Source organism: Phascolarctos cinereus, unplaced genomic scaffold (genome assembly GCF_003287225.1).
Source record: "Phascolarctos cinereus isolate Bilbo 61053 unplaced genomic scaffold, phaCin_HiC Scaffold_5;HRSCAF=322, whole genome shotgun sequence".
Taxonomy (NCBI): domain Eukaryota; kingdom Metazoa; phylum Chordata; class Mammalia; order Diprotodontia; family Phascolarctidae; genus Phascolarctos; species Phascolarctos cinereus.
In genome coordinates, this window is record NW_027555958.1 from 7385977 (window position 1) to 7405504 (window position 19528).

General features: G+C 44.7%; 1 protein-coding gene across 1 annotated transcript in view; it reads left to right on the plus strand.

The window, feature by feature from the left end:
* The window catches only part of AGAP1 (ArfGAP with GTPase domain, ankyrin repeat and PH domain 1), a 482721-nt gene that overhangs the window by 237024 nt on the left and 226169 nt on the right, over window positions 1-19528 (plus strand). Inside the window, 1 exon segment of the mRNA XM_078154609.1 lies at window positions 14260-14364. Within this exon segment, the coding sequence (XP_078010735.1) occupies window positions 14260-14364 (105 nt within the window).

Here is a 19528-nt window from a genome sequence, read left to right on the forward strand (position 1 = left end):
CTCCCTCAAAATTAAAAACATTTGGGGCAGCGAGGTGGCACAGTGGATACAGCACTGGCCCTGAAGTCAGGAGGACCTGAGTTCAAATCTGGCCTCAGACTGAACAGATGATACTTGCTAGCTGTGTGACCTTGGGCAAGTCACTTAACCCCAACTGCCTAAAAATTAAAAAAAAATTTAAATTAAAAACATTTTTACATGAATTATTGGTTTTCTCCTTTGGTGCTGTGTCTGTATTGAGGTCCCTTCCCACTCTTGGATTCTGTGATTCTGTGAATTAACTACCCCAACATGCCTTTATTCTTTGCCTTTGTATCCCCCGCACCAGGCATACTGCCTGGCACCTAGTAGGCTCTTAGTAAGTGCTGGCTAATTGATTGAAAACAGGATGGACTGACCAGTATCCATGGTGTTGCAAATATTTTAAGTCATGGCTACAGTCCAAGATTTTTTTATTAACGATTAATCATCTTCTGCTGTTCTGGTTGTGGTTTGATAACAATATCCTCCTGTCCCATGATTGTTGAATCATGCGTCTGGGTCACACTCACAATAGTTCTCTTTAGCGATTCAGGATGACCCCTTCCTGTGTCCATGACCACTCTCTCCACACTCATGGCTGCCAAGTGCCTTTTCTCTTGTTCCTTCCCTTACCCTGTGCTCAGCTAATTCACAGGACTTTACCTGCCCCAGAGTGGTCACGCAGCCTGTGAGCAGAACCTATTTCCGGGCCACCGTGAAGTTTCTCTTGGTTTTATTTTTAATTGTTGGCCCTAGGGAGGTTTGGAAAGGCCTGAGAGTATGAGCAGCCAGCAGAGAAAGTGATTGAGCATCTTTGCATGACTGAGCTGCCTGTGGAAATCCCTGGGTGATGGTCAATACCGAGGCGCGTCCAGCCCCAATGTCACTGTCCAGCCATTAAGTGTAGATATTGTCATCTCCGGTGCTGAGCAGCTCATGACAGGAGGGGACAGGGGGAAAGGGAAGAAAAACGAGGTGATCAAGAGATAATATTAACTAGAAAAATCAAGAAGGATTCTGTCAGCCCCGGCAGACAAATAACAATTCTTCCTCCTCTCCCACCCCTGTTCTTGTTAGTTTCTAGGACGGACCAGCTCCATGGTTTGGTTTGGTTTTTAAGAGAGAGACTTTCTTTGATGGAAACTGATCTGAGTTCCGAGTTGGCAAAGCCAGCTCCACTCGGCCTAAAGCGGTCAATTCTTCTAGCCTGAAATGTTGTCCACATTTCTGTCTTTGCAGGCAAAAGCCTGCCAGCTTCCCAAGCCCACACCAAACTTGCCTCGCCCTTGTCCCATCTCGTCCTGTGATCGGTGATTGCTGTGTTAAATTAGATTCTGTGTCCATCATTATTAAAATGTGAAGTGTGTCGAGCACAAAGGATACATTTCAGGGCAGTTAGCTGAATAATTCTGCTCTTTATTATCCCAAATTACTGCTGGGCTCTGGAGAGGTGAGCAGTTTAGCCAATTATTGGCATTTGAGCCGGATTTGCGGGTGATTAGCTCCTGGTCGAAGCCGGGCCTGGCGAGGGGCTTTGAAGCTGGGGCCCGTGTGATTTTCACAGCGGTGAGGTAGGAATAGACGGGCTAATGACAGGAAGGTCGCGTGGGTGAGGTGACCCACTGGGGGGGTGGCAGGTTTAGCAAATAGGGGAACCACAATAACAAGTGTGTCACTCACCCCACCGTGCATAATCACGCTGTATGGGATTGTGGGAGACGCTGACAGCTCAATTAGAGCCTCGCCCTTTGTACCGGAGTACAGGCAGAATGATAGAAAAGGGAGGGGCCACAGGGGAACTGGTTAAAGATCCAGGGCCAGAGCCTCATCCCTGCCCCCCAAACCCTCCTCTGTCTCCTGCACAAAACAAGCTCCCCCCACCGCAAAAACACGATTTGTGAAATAATAGCTTGCCCGAAGGAGGAAGAGGATGGTAAATACCTCTGTTAAAAGAAAAATCTCCGTTAAGTTGTCATACTGGCGTTTCTATGGAAACACTTCAAACTGCAGAGAAAGTTAAAATCTGTTTTAGAGATAATAGGGCACTCTGTCCCCTGTTTCTTCCAAATATCCTTACTCCCTTCTACAGACAGAAAGAAAGAAAGAAAGAAAGAAAGAAAGAAGGAAAGAAAGAAGGAAGGAAGGAAGGAAGGAAGGAAGGAAGGAAGGAAGGAAGGAAGAAGGAAGGAAGGAAGGAAAAGGAAGGAAGGAAGAAGGAAGGAAGGAAGGAAAGAAAAAAGAAAGAAAGAAAAAGAAAGAAAGAAAGAAAGAAAGAAAGAAAGAAAGAAAGAAAGAAAAGGAAAAAAGTCTCTGGCCCCAGGGGGCATGATTTTACCTGAGATTTTTTAGATAGAAGAAAAGAGAAAGACAAGAGGAGCAGGTTAGGTTCACAGTAATTAATAATATTTATTTCAGTGACTCCATTTCTCCTGAAACAGAAAACACCCTCTCCATCTGTTAATTGCCCCACTGTTTTGACTGCAGGATGTCTAGTCAAATGATGTCTGTCATAGCACTGTGAGACACCTTGTGCTAAACCCCACACTCTAGAACTTGTGGTATTTGAGCCTGTTGGCCTAAATTACATTGAACTTGGTGCCCAAACCAATACACAAGTCAAGGTGATGGAGAGTTCATGCCTTGCCTCTTGCACACACCAAGGCCCTTAGTGCAAAGTGCACCAGGGAACTCTGACTCTAAACTCTGGGGCAGGTGCCCATCTTCACTGGGACAGGGCTTCTTTATTGGGAGCTCCCCAGATCACTGAAATGATGACTCTGGGAGAAAAAAAAAAAGCGAACATGATAGATAGGGGAGGGGACATTGCAGGAGCAGTGGTGGTTAGATTGTGACATTTTAGTGGAGGTCTAGCCTCGGAGACAGGCCATAACTGTGTGATCCATGGGCTTGAAGCTGAGGGCTAGCCTTGGAGACAGGCCAGCAACCGTGTGATCCCAAGCAAGTCACCCTGGGCCCAAGGCAACTGTTGGAGTCTGTCAGTTACTTATGAGTTGGCCATCTGCATAAGTGGAAGGAGAGCGTCTCCATCCCACTACACACGCACACACACACACACACACACACACACACACACACACACGTTAATTATGATAATCAGTAGAACTTGGACAGCATGAAATATTGGGAGCAAGCCCACCTCATCACCCAATCCCAGCCGTTTACCCAAAATCTTGTAGAACAGATTCATCAAACTCCTTCGCTAGAACTAGCCTGCCAGTTTCCCCAGTGCTCAGTTGATTGCTGGCTTCCGTATATTTCGCCTTGTCTCTATGGAAGGAACCCACCTTGAAGCCCTACCTCACCATTGTAAGCAGAAGACCAAGGGAGCAGAACAAGGTGTCCTCTAAACCCAACAAATTAATTGCCAGTCAGCATCAGACCAGAATTTCCACACCATGAGTTCCCAACCCTGAGGAAATTGTGGATTCCCCCACCATCCCCCAATATGCAAAAGTCTTATACCTGTAAAATGCTGCAGTCTCCCAGTGCCTCTACAGACATGTTTTCACCCGATATGCCCGCCATTTTGTTCTAGAGATAGCGTGTTACTCCATACCCGGATTTGGCCAATGCAGTGAGTAATGCCTGTCTGAATGTTTACAGCAAACCACCATGGAGGATCTACTCAATGCAAGTCAAGCCAACAAATAGTTATTAGACACCCACTATATTCAGAGCACTTTGCCTGGGACTTCTCATCGTGCGAGGGCAGCATGGCTCAGTGAAAAGAGCAACGAGAGATGGATTGTGGTATACAAGGCAGAGCAAGAAGACCAGTTTAGCTGGATCATTGAGTATGTGACAGGGAATAGTGTGTAGTAAGCATATAAAGGTCAGTTTTCACAGAGGGCATGCAGAAGAGCAACATATTGGCTTCTGTTTCATCCCAGGGACGTAGGGAGTCATTGAGGATTTTGAGCAGGGGAATGATGTTGCCAGTGGGTATTAGGACTATCACTGTCACATTGTTATGAAGGATGGACTGCAGAAGGCAGAGATGGCAGGCAAAGAGACCAATTAGAAGTGTCTTCTCAGGCAGCTAGGTGGCGCAGTGGATAGAGCACTGGCCCTGAAGTCAGGAGAATCTAAGTTCAAATCCAGCCTCAGACCCAATACTTAACACTTACTAGCTGTGTGACCCTGAGCAAGTCACTTAACCCCAATTGCCAAAAAAAAAAAAAGAAGTGTCTTCTTATCCACAGATCACATGTAAGCTAATGATAGAAGTTGTTTGTAAAGCCAGATTCCTGAATGTTGACTGGAGTTCTACAGCCTCTCTTTAGAATTTGCTTTCCAGTTTCATTATGTTCTGATCCAGATGACTACAGCCCAGTACTCCAAGCTTGGAAACAGCATTGCCTCAACCCTCCAACCCCCCAGAGCTGCTTCTAGCCTGGCTCTGCAGCCATCCATCACTGAGGGGAGGAATCATTGCCTAGAGGGGGCCCGCCTTCCTCAGCACCACCAGCAGCAACTGCTGACCAGCTGCTACAAATAGGAGTCATAGGAGCCCCAAGAGTGAAAGCAACTCCCAGACCTCCAGCCCTGTTCCCAGCCCGGCCGTCATCCAGGGAAGGAACTCCTGGGGAGAAAGGGCTAGCCCCCTCCACTCACAGTCAGTCAGCATTTATTGAGCGCTTACTGTGTGCCGGATATGCTGCTTCCCACAGGCTGTGTGGGCCAGCCTAGCTGAAGCAGCAAGTCTCCCTGGGGGAGAGAGGGGAGGAGGTAGCCTGTACCAGACAAGTGAGACCGCTGACCCCTGCACTTTGACCATGATTGCCCCTCAGACAGCCCTCAGACACACACCAAACCCAGGAACCCTGGAAATAGTGACCTTAAGGAAGAGGCGTTAATAGCCACTTTGTCATCATTCCCTGAGGATCATGGGACTTTTTCATCTGACTTGCAGCTAAAACCTTCCATGTGTGTTTGTGTGTGTGTGTGTGTGTGTGTGTGTGTGTGTGTGTGTGTGTTGGCATCTCCCAATTCAAATGTAAGCTTCTTGAGGGCAGGGACTATGACTTTTCTCTTTGTGTTCTCGGCCTTAGTGCTTTGTATATAGTAAACGCTTAATAAATGTTTTATTCGTTTATCCATTCATTCATTCTCCCACATAGTTTGCACTGACTTCTTCTGAATTAGGAGCAACACATGGAGTGTAGAGAGAGGGAGGTCCAGGCTTAGCCATGTGAGATCATAGACTTGAAGCTGGAATAAACATCCTAGCCCACTGTCCTCATTTTGCAGATGTGGAAACTGAGGCAAGAGACTTGTCTGAGGTGATAGAAGTAAAAGAGCTGAGATCTGAACCCAGGTCCTGGGGTTCCATGGTCAGCCCAAATCCCACTTTCTGTGAAACGTGGGGGACCCATGGATGCCAGTGTTCTCTACCACAGGGCTGCGCTCCCCCAACGAATGCTGTGATCATCGGGCCAGGAATGCAAAGAGCGCTTTTTCATGGGTGATGGCTCTTAAAATACATAAATATGCATGCAACATATACTTTATGTGTATAGAAAATGTGTAAATATGTGATTATGTATAACCACAAATGACATTCAAATATTTATCATGTGTGAATCAAATGTATGTATTTAATTATACATATATTAAAATATAATTGATGCATACATTAATACATGTTTTGCTAACATGCCACAAGGAATTCACAGAGTTAAATAGAAGACAACATATTGTTCATCATTGAGATAGTTGATGAGATGGTTGAACCAGAAATGCTACGGGAACTTTGGTATGGATGATAGCTCTTAAAGAAATAGGATCATATGTGTTGGCATGTGTACGTATCTCTATGTCTATATATATTAACATGTGATTTTATGTGTGCGTGTATGTATTCAACAAGGATTTCTTTAGTTTCCACTTCATAATAGGCACCATAGTAAGCGAAAGAGATAAAAAGACAAAAATAAAGACACCCCCTGCCTTCAAGGAGCTTGCCTTTTACAGGAATTCACCAGTACTCCTGTATAACTAGAAGCAAACCTGAAGCGTGACCTTTTTAATTGCACAGAAATCTGTTTCTGTTGCTCCTTTCCATTTGTATAGTACTAATCGTAGCTGGTCTTTGCACAGCGCTCTGAACCAGCACAGAGGTCTTCTCCCATTATCTCTTTGTCATCAGCTGTTGCAGTTACTATGTAGTTCATGTCCCTGTTTCTGGTTTCTTCCTTTTGCATCTGTTCTTATAAATCACCCAGGCTTCTCTGTAGTCATCGTAGCCACCATTTCTTAGAGCTCTGTGACATTGTTACATTAATTTTTAAATATTATTCATTGACCATTTAGGCATTAGGATTTATGGAAAATACTGTGGACTCAGGACATTTGAAATGAAATCAAATGGGCAGTATGACAATACTTGGAGAAATAAAAGCCGAGAGGGTCTGCACTGGTGCTCGAATGAAATTTTCTCACTGATCTCGGCATCAGGGCATAATAAACCCAGTTTTGAACCTCCGGACACTTAGATAGGATAGGTTGAGATGGTTGCAGATGGATGCATGGATAGGACACAGACTTGTCTAGCCCAGCCTCACAGTGTGATTTTCTTAACGAAATAAGGTACAGAGAGACAGATTTTTAAATAGTGGATAATCCTCTCTAGCACTAATCATTGCTGCCTGTGTGATCTTGGGGAAGTCATTGAGCCTTAGTTTCCTCGTGTGTAAAATGACGGGGTTGGACTGGATGCCTCTGAGGTCCCTCCTGGGTCTAAAACTGTGAATCCCCCTGGGATTTTATGAAGCATTTTATCGTTTTTCAGAGATAAGTGCATTCTTTTATTAACCATTCATTACCTCATATCACGCTCGTGAGGTTCCAACATGAAAGGATAGGACTTTATAGCAGACAAACTTCTGTTCCTGTCCCGAAACCATTTTCTACTTCAGGTTGACAACGAGGTGGCCATCATCCCAATGTCCATTGTACCTCCCTAATAAATCCCATCGAACCACAGCTCTGTTCCTGTCCGTGCGCTGTTAAATGCCCCCGTGGCATGCAGGAGCCCTAAGAACAGATGGGAATTGTTACTTGTTTGTCAGTTGTATTGTTGAGAGTCAGATCTTTGAACCCACGGGCTCTGTGGAACAGAGACCCCCACCACTCCCTTGACCAGCAGCCCGTCGTTTCATGTGCTGTGGCCTCCCACGTGGGAGCCTTGTCATTAGCCGTCCCGACGGGCATCATAATGACCTGGATGCTGCGCCTGAGAGCGAGGCCCTCACCCAGCTCATGGGGTGCCTCAGAACTCTGCCACGCAAGCTGATTGGCCCAGTTAGGCCCCCCGATCTCGAACCACAAATGCAATCAAGAAATCTTTGTTGGTAAATAATTGCTATTGAACAGAGTTTTAATATAAATTTATGAGCGGTGTTTTATCACAGCTTGGGGCTACAGCTGAGCGATGGATTTCAGATATCACCAACTTTGTACGGTATTTAAAGCTTGTACGCTTCTCATCGCCTTTGGCTTGCTGTGACCTCCCGGGACTAGAGAAGGATCCACATGACTAATAAGGGCTTTGCCACAGACTGACTCACCGGCTTTTGGGGCAACGAAAAGCAAGATGTGCAGAGGCCAAGGGCTGGAGTGGTAGCTCATTAGAATCACCGGCTGGTGGTCAGCAATTAGATCAGCATCCCCAGTTTGGGGAATCTGGTTTGGTTTTGTTCTGTGTGCTGACCTTTCATTTCATCAGCACAGGGAATTACAGTTGTGTTATATTCGGCAAATGTATTGAGCTACTGCCGTGTGCTATGGGGTAGGGATATAGAGATGTTTAAGAAGAGACAGTGGCTAGCCTCAAGGAGCTTACACTCCACTGGGAGGGGGAGGCACCACGTATACCAACAAGTTAGGACCAAACAAACAGTAAGTAACTGGGGAAGGGGGTTCTCTCGCCTGTAAAGTGATGAGGTTGGACTAGATGCCTCTGAGGTCCCCCTGGCTCTAGTTCTGTTAATCCCCCTGGGATTTTATGGGGCACTTGATCCTTTTTCAGAGATAAGTGCTCTGCTTTATTAACCATTTATTCTAGGAGGATCAGCAGAGCCTCTTATGGTAGGTGACATTTAAATTCCAAGAGGTGAGGAAGAAGAGCAGGCCTGGGATTTCCAGTGTGGCAATTCCCTCTGTTGATGCTGATTGTCAACTCCTCTGCTGACTTGGACAGATTTCTGAGGTATGGAGAGTTCCAATGATTTGTCCAGAATCACCCAATCTGTATGTGTTGGAAGCAGGGCTTGAACCCTGGGCAGTCAGTCAACAAGGATTTACTCAGCGCTTACTCTGAGGATGCCAAGAAAGGCATGACTTCATTGCCTCCTAATAGGAAGACAACATGTAATTAAGTAGCCGTGTCAATGTCAGTCCTCTGTCCATTCATATAATAAGAATGAATTTTAAGTTCCCTTCCCCTGCCCAAATTTTATGATGGAAAATTCCTGGGAAAATGCTACAAAAATAAAACTATTTCTCAAGTAGGTGCTGTCTGTGAAATCCATGTGAAAATATAGCAGATCATTCAAACCAAACCTGAGCATTTAGCCCCTAAAATGCAGCTGAAAAAAAAAAACTAAGGAAGGCCAAGAGTTTTGTTGAGCTCAGTGTGCAAACACAGCCAAAGATAAGCATTGCTGTTTTCTCAAGTACTTACTGTTGGGCTCATTTCATGTTCACTCCCTACAGTTTTGAGATAACAAGATATTAAGCTCTTATACAAGGTGCAAAGACCTGTCCATACTCTTTTTATCTTTTTATATTCTGTGAAGCTTTCCAATCAGATTTGATGGAATCAAAGGGTGGCTCCCCATTGGTGGGCCAAGGATCTACTGTGCCTGGGGAACTCTTTTCAAAAGCAAGACCAGCCCTCTAAGCAGTCACTTGAGGGACACTAAGGAATGTCCCATTTGGCAGCAGAGAAGAGAGATAGCTGTGGAAGAACCCAGACCTTGAGAGGCCCCCAGGGTGGGAGAGGAGGATTTCTCCCTGCCACCTTCAACCAGGGCAATTTCAGTGGAGTTAATTGTCCAGTAATGAACACCTAACTGAAGAAAATAAACCTGGTCAAGATTCAAGGCAGGAGACTGCTGACTTTTGTGTTTCAAGAAGACAGCCATCCTTGGCTTTTTGGAATTGATCTGCTTCCCTTCTCTCTATGTCCCCAAATTACTTTCATCCAGTTTAAGCATCCAAGTCTTTTTTTTTTTAAATGATTTGGATTTATTTTCACCTGTGATCCATGGAACTCCCCGATGATGATGATGATGATGATGATGATGATGGTGATGATGGAATGACAGCCAGAATCAAAGAATCACAAAGCTAAAAGGGACTCTGGGAGACATCTGTTGTAAACTAATATCTGAAAAAGAATTTTCTCCATGAAATCCCCAACCGAGGTGTGACCATTCTCTGCTTAAAAACCTCCAAACATGAGGAGTTCCCTCTTTTCCAAAGAAGCCCATTGCACTTTGAGGTAGCGCTAATTGTTAAGAAGTCATTCCTTTCATGGGAAGGGGCTCCTTGGGTCTCAGGTGTAGGAGCCTCCTGCCTCCTTGGCAAGCTCACTATCAAATTCTTCTTCCCCAAATGCTTTGGGTACTATGGTCCAGTTCCCAAAGAGCTGGATGGAGGTGATTACTTTGGGGCTAAGAAGTTAGACATTACCAGTTATGGCCCAACTAGTTTCATCTCATAGTTGAACAAGTTCCTCATCCTCTGTGGCCTCAGTTTCCTCAACTGTAAAATGAGGGGGTTGAACTATATGATCACTGATATCTCAGCTCTAAATCTGTTATCCTGTGACCAGATAATCTCTGATGCCTTCCAGTTCTAAAAACTCATTTTGACCAGGTGGCTTTCCTAATAATAAACAATAGTAAGTGTTTACATAGCACTTTAATATTTACAGAGCACTTTACAAAACACTACTTCATTTTATTCTCACAACAGCCTTGGGAAGTGAGTGTTATCATTACCCCCATTTTACAGAGAAGTAAACCGGGGCAGAGAGCTCCAGTGACTTGCCCAGGTCACTTGTAGCTAGCAAATGTCTGAGATTAGATTTGAACTCTGGTCTTCCTGACTCCATGTCCTTAACATATAGTGACTAGCTTCTTCTTAAGGAGACCTCTTTCTTGACCTTCTACCCTACCTCCTTCCAGTAGCTAGTGCCTACCCTTCAAAATTGCCTTGCATTTACTTTGTATGTGCTTTATATATACTTATATGTGTACTTATGCTTTCCCCTTGTAGAATGTAAGCTCCTTGAGGGCAGGCTATCCCAATTGTGCCTTTGTATCCACAGAACCAAACACGTGCACTTAATAAATATTTATGGATTGATATTAGATTGATGAGCCTGTGTGCTCTTAATGTTTTTCTCTCATATCCCCAGAACTTAACAGGGTGGGTAACACATAGCAGGTGCTTAATAAATGCTCTTTGATTAGTGTTTGAATAATTAAATCTATGAATCCAAGACCTGTTTCTATTTCTGTCTCTCTATTCCCAGTGCTTGCAATATATGGTAGGCACTCAGTAAATACTTTTAGTATTGATTCAATCAATCAACAAACATTTCTTAATCAGTTAGTATGTTCCAGGCACAAGAAGAGTGCTGGCCATATAAAGGAAAGGTGAAAACATCCCCTATACTGTAAGAGCTCATGTTTTAATGGGGACCCAGCTTGTGCATATAGAGATGAGCAGAAAGTAGGTTCAAGGCGTAATAATTGGGTTTTGCCCTGGGTTCTTGATTCAGGTCAGCGTGATTTGGACATTGTAATCATGGGTTGCCTTGAATAATCAGCCGTCTGTAATTGTTATGAGACAATTTTGCATTTTATCACTGATAAATTAATTTTTTTTCTGTCTGCCATAACAGGTCCAGAACAGCTTAATCTCTCAAATGGCCATGGGGGTCAGAGTTTCACATCCTTGCCTAATTTTCATATTTTCATTCTTCCCCACCCGTCATCTTTATTTATTTAAATTAACGTCTTTATAGTCTCCATTGAAGGAGGGCTAATGATAACAGTGGGATTTGTCTGTGAATGTAACCGCACGGTCACCAAAGGATCCCTGAGAGTCCATCTGGCCTGAGGCCCTGGGGTTTGAGTTGAGGATTAGGGCTTATTTTGATGGGGAGGGACAGAGCTTTTGGAAGCGATGGAGCAGCTCTAATCTGTCAGGGGCCTAATATCGACCCTTGGCCCTGGCTTTTGTTGGAACTCCATCTGAAGTGGAGGATGGAAAAATGTAGACTAGCATTTGCTCCAAGGATGATTCTGCTAAGTGTGAGCCCAAAAACCTCTCAAGTCAGATTGGGCAGAAGGACTTGGATATCGAAACCGCCTGTCTCTTATTCTAGTGACCTTCCTGGCTTCCAGGGGTGCCTACCATTTGAGCAGTCTTCTTGAATTCATGATGAGATAACCCATTCAGGAGGGCTTCATTCAATTTGTCAGCCATAATAGCAGATTATTTATAAACTTACATTCTCTGCCAACTGTGCATAGTGGAAGCCTCCAATTTACAAAATCAGGTGTGTGCCCAAAGCGTATTTGTATATTGGTTGTTTCTAACTCTGACTTCATTTCCCTGGGAATCAGTGTTCTCACTTGTGACGAGATTCCTAAGCTAGTCCATAGGAGTCTGTTTATTTTCTATCATCATGATGATGACCATGATGATGATGACCTTGACAAACATCAATAAAGTTAAAATTTACCTATACAAAGAACACAGAATGAAGATAATATATGAAACCGTGGATTTCTTCCTTTGTGTTATACACACACACACACACACACACACACACACACACACACACACACACACATATATGTATATACACATACATATACGTGTGTTTATATACATATGTGTGTGCATACATATGTGTGTGTATTTTACATTGAACAACCTATTTCTTTTCCCCATGACATACCAGAAATACGACGGGGTGGGAATTAAGAGAAGACTGTTGTGCTACAAAAATGACTCAAACAGGAAAAATTAAGTCAAACTGAATAATGTCTCTAATTATGCAGGCCTGTGTCGCCATACGCACGCCTGTTCTTTTGGCTGCTGGCAATTTGGACCTCAGTGAGTTCCACCAGGGAGGATGCAAAGGATGAGAGCCTTTGGAGTGGGCCTTAGTTGTTGGGGGGCTGTGACATTTAGAGGGGGGCTCCAGCCTTCGATTATTTCTTCTCATTTGTATCTCTGGCCTATCTGCTTTTGCACAGACCATCCCCCTTGTCTGGAATGCCATCCCTTTGAGATCCACTTCAGAGAATCTTTAGCACCCTTCAAAGCTCAGCCCATTACTACCTCTTACATGAGGCCCACCCTGATACTCACTCTCTCCCCAAGCCCACGTGTTAGTTCTCCACCACAAATGACATTATTTTTACTTGATGTATATTTTGTATTCGTTTTCTACATACATGTTCCTCTCCCCACACACCCCAATATAATGTAAGTTCCCGAGGGCAGGGCCCTTTTTGTTTGGTCTTCACATCCCCAGTTCTTAGCACAGTAACTGGCTTGGGCACATAGCAGCCTTGTTGGATTTGCTGATTGATGCCTTAGAGGTAGAAGGAAGCAGGATATTTAGAATTAGTCATTTGGAAGCTCATGCATTACAGTTCAGTTATGTGTAATTTGGAGTTCCCATCCTCTTGTCACTTTCTTGTGGAAGCTGCCATCTTGGACCGTACAGGTTGCTCTTGTCCATAAAGATGAGCGCAGAACAGACAGAGGCCTGCCTAGAGACCAGACAAGTAAGGTTCTGAGAACTGAGCCCTGATTTCTGCCAGATTGAATATGGATTCTGCAGTCCTCCATATTAATGGAAGGCTTATATTTTCTTGATAAGAAAGAGGTTATATTAGAATAAATGCTCATCAGAATCACTTAAATGATTGCATTAAGCCTGTCATCACATATAGAGGATAATTGGCTCCAAATTTTGCATGCATTTCAAGAAATGATAAAGTGGTTTAGCTTCAGAATAGGCTCAAATTTGTCGCTGGGGCCAGTTGGAGTTTTTTTTTTTTTAATCCCTAATCTTATAAATTGACATGGTGCTTTAGAGCACTAAATGTAAAATGAGAAAGACCTGAATATCAAATGCCATTTGCAAACTTAACAGAAGAATACATTTGAACAGGATGGATGTGCTGATGTCTTATCAGTTCAACTTAGATCCTTCAAAAAAATCATTTTTTTTTTAATAATCACAGTCACATTATTGGTCTTCCACATATAATTAACTGAATAATTTATTAAGACTGTGTGATGTGACACGCATATCATATGTACCTTTTAACTAAGATGGTTAATACCATAGCGTTCTACTAATAATAAGAATAGCTCATGGTCTTATGAATGAATAAAGCATTTATTAAGCATTTACTATGTGCACAGCACTGCATTAAAGTCTGGGGGTGCGAGGGGAGAAGTCAGATGGGCCCTGGACTCAAGGAGCTCATACCCTAATGGGAAGGACAGCACGTAGGGCAGGTTTCAGCCGCCAGGAGACGGGAAAGTCCCATAGGCCTTACGGTGTGGCAACCAAGTACATGGTCATGCCTCTTTCATGTAATTTTTCCATTGACAGAACCCTGTGTATTTCTGGTGTTGAACCACTTGACAGGGCGAAGGACTTTGGTGGCCTTATTTCTACAAGAGAGTGTTAGCAATGTAGATTTGAATAAGTAAATACAAAATTGAGCTGGGGAGAGAAGAAAGGAGGCAATTGACAGCTAGAAGGTTTAGAAAGACCTTATGTAGGAGGGTGGATAATAATAACAAACGTGTGTGTGTGTGTGTGTGTGTGTGTGTGTGTGTGTGTGCAAAAGCACTTTACAAATGTTATCTCATTTGATTATCACACCAACTCTGGGAGGTAGGTGTTATTATTATCTCCATTTAACAGATGAGGAAACTGAGGCAGATAGCAGTGATGTGATTTGCCCAGCATCCAGTAAATGTCTGAGGTTAGATTTAAACTCAGGTTTCCCTGATGCTAGGCCAATCACTCTAGAACAATTCAAACATAATTCTAACTAGATTTTAAATGTGTTGAAAGGTGACTAAAAATGCTTGAAAACCTTGTATGCAGTCAACAGTCTTTTCTTTGTGGAAGGCCTTATGTTTCATTTTCCTTCTTTCTTTCAGGGGATGCTATTAAAGCGAAGCGGCAAATCGTTGAATAAAGAATGGAAGAAGAAATATGTCACCCTGTGTGACAACGGCGTCCTGACCTATCACCCAAGTTTACACGTGAGTGTCGGGGCCCTACTTTTGGGTGTAGTTGGTGTTGGGCCACAGGTCACTGATGTCAGTTGCAGTGAAAGTTCTGTCTGTTTGTCCATCGTGTGGCTAAGCCATCCTGGGGGCTGGAGGCCATGTCATCCTCTGGTTCTGTAATTTGGAAAAACTGGCCTCCATCCATACTATAGAAAACAAAGCTGTCCACTTTAGAAGACCTGTATTTCTTGAGTCTCTACTTTTTAAGAAAAAGAATTGCTATTGCTAGTTTTCATTTTTACATTACTTTGACCTTCCCTCTCCTGCTCCCAGAGATCCAGCCTTTGTAACAAAGAGGGAAGAAGGAAGGAAAGAAGGAAGGAAGGAAGGAAGGGAGGGAGGGAGGGAGGGAGGGATGGGGAGGGAGAGAGAAAGAAAGAAAGAAAGAAAAAAAGAAAGAAAGGAGGGAGGGAGAGAGAAAGAAAGAAGGGAGGAAGGAAAGAAGGAAGGAAGGAAGGGAGGGAGGGAGGGATGGGGGAGGGAGGGAGAAAGAAAGAAACAAAGAAAGAAACAAAGAAAGGAGGGAGGGAGAGAAAGAAAGAAAGAAGGAAGGAAGGCAAGAGAAAGAAAGACGGAATTCAGCAAAGTAAAGCAGGGTATTAGAAGATTCCCGGCACTTTGCAGTACTCCGCGCCCATCTTTGTTCAAATCGCACTGGGGGCAGCAGCAGCTGGTAAAGGGGGAGGGTGGGAAGATTAACTTGATGAGGGCTTTCCTCAGAAGGCACAGAGTCCATAGCATAGCCATTCTGTGTGAGACTGTCACCAACCTTCTGGGCCTCAGTTTCCTCATCTGTAAAATGGGAGGGTTAGTTCCCATCGAACTGTAAATTTGCCGTCCAGCCCTGAACCTCCCTGGGCCTCGGTTTCTTCCTCTCTTAAAGGGGGGGTGGGGTTGGGGATGAATCCTTCCAGCTCTAAATCTGAGATCCCATGATTCTTTCTGGCAGTCCTAATGATGTTCTCATGGACCCCCTCGCCATTCCATGCCTCCTGTCTTTGCTGCACCTCCCCTTTCCCAGAAGCCTTGTCTGGTTCCTTGTCCCTTCTACCCCCTAACAAATCTCCTTGGGTCTCCACTGTCTAAAATCAGTAAAAGCAAAATCCCCCTCCGAGTGCGTGGCTCCATACTGTCTTCTGTCTCCTTCCTTCGTTGTCCGGCTTTCATGGCCTCCCCACCTGCTCCATCTCCAGAACATCTCCCATCTCCACCAGCCCTCTTCTCAGACTGCTCTATCCGCGGTCCTGCCCAAGCTCCTCCCTACCCAAGCCCGCAACCCTTTCTCAGCTTTCTCGAGCCTCTGATTCTCTCCTCCTCCTTCTGTCCCTTGCTGCTCCCAGGACCCCACTTTCTCCTCCTTATTCGGCTTCTTTGATCACTCCTCCATCTCCTGGACAGTTATCCACCTCGACAAGGTCACAGGTCCTTTGTGTTCCTCCTCCCGGTGTCTAATCATAGGCCACCCCCAGGCTTTGCCTTTACCTTCTCTTATGTCAATCCACTCCCACGGCTTTGGTTATTACCTCTATGCTGATCCCTTCCAGAATCATATTTCTAGGCCCCCCCATTCTACTTAGAGTCAGTCCCTGATTTCCATCTTCCTGCTAATAACAAGGTAGCCGAACTAGAGATCTGGAAAAATAATCTTTGGGAAGAGGACAGGCTTGCTTCTATTCCCATGAAGTGCATGTTATAGGGAGATACATGAGCTCACAAGAAGGACGAATTCTCTGCTCAACAGCTGTTTGACAATGAAACTTCCTGGAAGGCAGTGAGCTTCCTGTTACTAGAGACGTCCACGATGTTGTGAAGGAATTCCTATATTGAGTTACATAGGTGATCTATGGGGTTTCTGACAGCTTTTAAGATTTATTAATTCAACAATTGAACCCAAACTAATCAGGTGTAGTTGTTCCAAAATGGAAGACAAAGATGAATCTAAACAAATAGCAGTGCTCTTTCAATTCAAGATTCCATTTGAGGAGGGAGGACTTTTTTCATCTGATCTTTGAACCAACATCAGTTGAGTTTCACAGGAAAAGGCAGCCCTGAACTGTAAGTGCTGGCACCATTTTGGTCAAAGGCGAAACCCAAATAGTGGAATTGATTTTGTTACTTAAATGTCCTGTGATTGGTCAGTTCATCTGCCCATTTATCTCTCTAGTCATTTAGCTTCCTGTGGACTTGGTCTAAGTCATCCATCCATCCATCGGTCCATCCATCCATCCATGCATGTGTGCATTCAACAAACATCTGTTAATCACCGTCTCTGTTCAGAGCTCTGTATTTGGTGCTAGGAGTTATACAAAGTTTTAAGAAAAAGTTAACCCTGCCCTCATAGAGCTTTCTGTCTAGTGGAGAGAATAAGACATAAACACTTAAGTGTCATAATATTTTCAATGTATACAAGCACATTTTTAAGGCCTAAAAAGAACCACTCAGGGTAGAAGAGAAGATCGAAATCATTGTGTGGTGGCTGGTACCACTGAGAAGTTAAACTAGGTGTTGGAATCCCAGTTCCTTTAGAAAGGGTCAGGACACCTTGCCCAAGGCCCTTTGAATATGCTGGCATGGCCACTTCCATTGGTAAGTCACATCAATCCATTCAAACAGCACTGAGTAATCACCAAGGGCCGGGTGAGAGGCCTCACAGATAAAGGTTGTCCTTAGAAGCGTTTCTATTCAAAGCTTGCCTCTGATACCTTCTGGCTAGGTAACCCCAGGCTAGTCCCTTTAGCCTCTCTGTCTCCCAAGCAACTCACTGAGACTGGAAGTTCCAAATAAGCTGCTGATCTCCATCCATGGATGGAGAGAGGGCACATGGGGTGTCCAGGGGAAATGAAAACTCACAGGTCCCATTCCCCATCACCCGAAAAAGAATGTACCAGGTCCTCGGGTCACAAAGACAAGACACTCCCTGCCTTCAAGAAACTTCCACTCCACCAACATTCACATCTGTATCAAAAGGCCTTAAAGTGCCCATCTTTTTAATTTGAAAAGAAATTTTGTTCATATCTTTTATATTTATAGCACCTGCATTTCCCAATGTGTCACTTCCTTTCTTCTCTGGGAACCTTCTATTTATAACACCAAAGGGAGTGGGGGGAGGGCAGACAGTTTGCCAAAACTAACCAACATATCAAAACGGTTTGGCAGCGTTCCACAGCCCTAGGCCACCACCTCTGCAAGAGACAGGTGGGCGTCCTCTCCTGTGTCTTCTTGGGGTCAACAAGGCACCGCTCTCTGCCTAACTTTTTTTGCAAAGGTCTCTATTAACACCCTGTAGATAGGTCCCACTTGGTGGGTCGCAGTCCAGGTGGACCTAGTTGTGACAGCTCATTCTAAGAATTCTTCGCTTTCCCTTCCTCCGATTTAAATGCGTGCCTTGGGGACCACTGTGATAGAAAAATGGAGGGAATAATGAGAAAGCCCTCGGACCTCGGGGCGTCACAGTTCACTGTCACTGCCTATTCATCTTTCTCATCTGGAGAGCCGCCTCTGAGAGCGTGGCTAAGATGGTGGCTGACTGGGCTCCAGAGGGACCACAGTGAATCCCACCAACTGCCCTGTGGTGTGAGTGTGCTCAGAGTGGACAGTATGTACCTCCTGCTGCAATTCCGAGAGGCCCCTACCCCTCATTCTTGAGATTGGTAGCCACGCTGTAGAACGTGCCTCTCAGGGCTTCTGTTCCAGAACCACCCATGTCTAGACTCCAAATCTAGTGTAAATTCCAGCTTGTGACATTGAATCTATTGTCTGATGCTATTACTGTCCGCTTCCACTCATTTCCCAGGCAGCACTGGGCTTCTCCTGAAAGACATCTGTCTGAGTGGGTTCAGGAGGCAAAAGTCATTGGGGACATTTCCATTTTCTTCAGTCAGGAGACCTAAAATCTCCTTCTAGGCTTGAGGTCTAGAAGGAGCCCATAATACTGTCCATTTTTCCTTCACACTCTCTAATGCCTTCCCCCAAGAGAAAACACACACACACACACACACACACACACACACACACACACACATGCACACACACACACACTCACACAGATATACACACACACTCACACACACATTCACACAGATATACACTCGCACACACTCACACAGATATACACTCACACACACTCTCTCACACACACACAGATATACACACACACTCACACAGATATACACACACTCACACACACATTCACACAGATATACACTCACACACACTCACGCACGCACACACACTCACAGACACGCACGCACACACTCACACAGATATGCACACACACTCGCACAGATACACTCACACACTCACGCACTCACGCACTCTCACACACACAGATATACACACACACTCACACACACTCACACAGATATACACTCACACACTCACAGACACTCACGCACGCACACACACTCACACACACACACACACACACACGCTCTAACATGGTGGTACGGTGTAGAGAGGATTAGACTGAATGCCTTGGACGCTACCATTGTGTTCCCCTCTGGGACTCAGTTTCTTCCTTTGTCAGATGAGAGGGTCCTCCCCAACGGCCTCTGAGGCCATGGCAGACAGGAGTCTTTGTGGTCTGTACGCGGCTTGTGTGTCCCTCATCATTCCTGTTGCCTCCTCCATTAGACCAGGAGCTCCCCAAGGGTAAGGATCGTCTTTTTGTCTTTCTTTGTATCTCTTGCTGTTGGCACAGAACAGGTGCCCAAGCAGTACTGATTAGCGGACTAATTAATAAAGACTGAATTAAGCTTACTAAGGGTGGACATCACACAGTATCTAGTATCTCCTGCCTTTCCTAGAAGGAAATGACTGAAATGACTGCATAAAAAAAGCCTTTGCTCACTTGAACGAAAAGTTGAGATGCAGGATTTCCTGAAGGATTTCTTAGGTCCATTTACTTTGACTCAACACCAAGCACTGAGTGCCCCGGGTGTGTCAGGTGTCCGAGTGGTGGGGGTGCAAAGACCAAAATGCCTTCAGGAAGCTTCCATTCTCCTGGGGAGGCCCCCGTGGACAGTGTTTAGTGAGCGCATAAATATGTCCAAGTGTCCTTCCTGATATATAGGAATGAGATTACAAGTGCAAGGATCCCCAGAATAAGAAAGAAGATTGAATGTTCCTGAGCACTCTG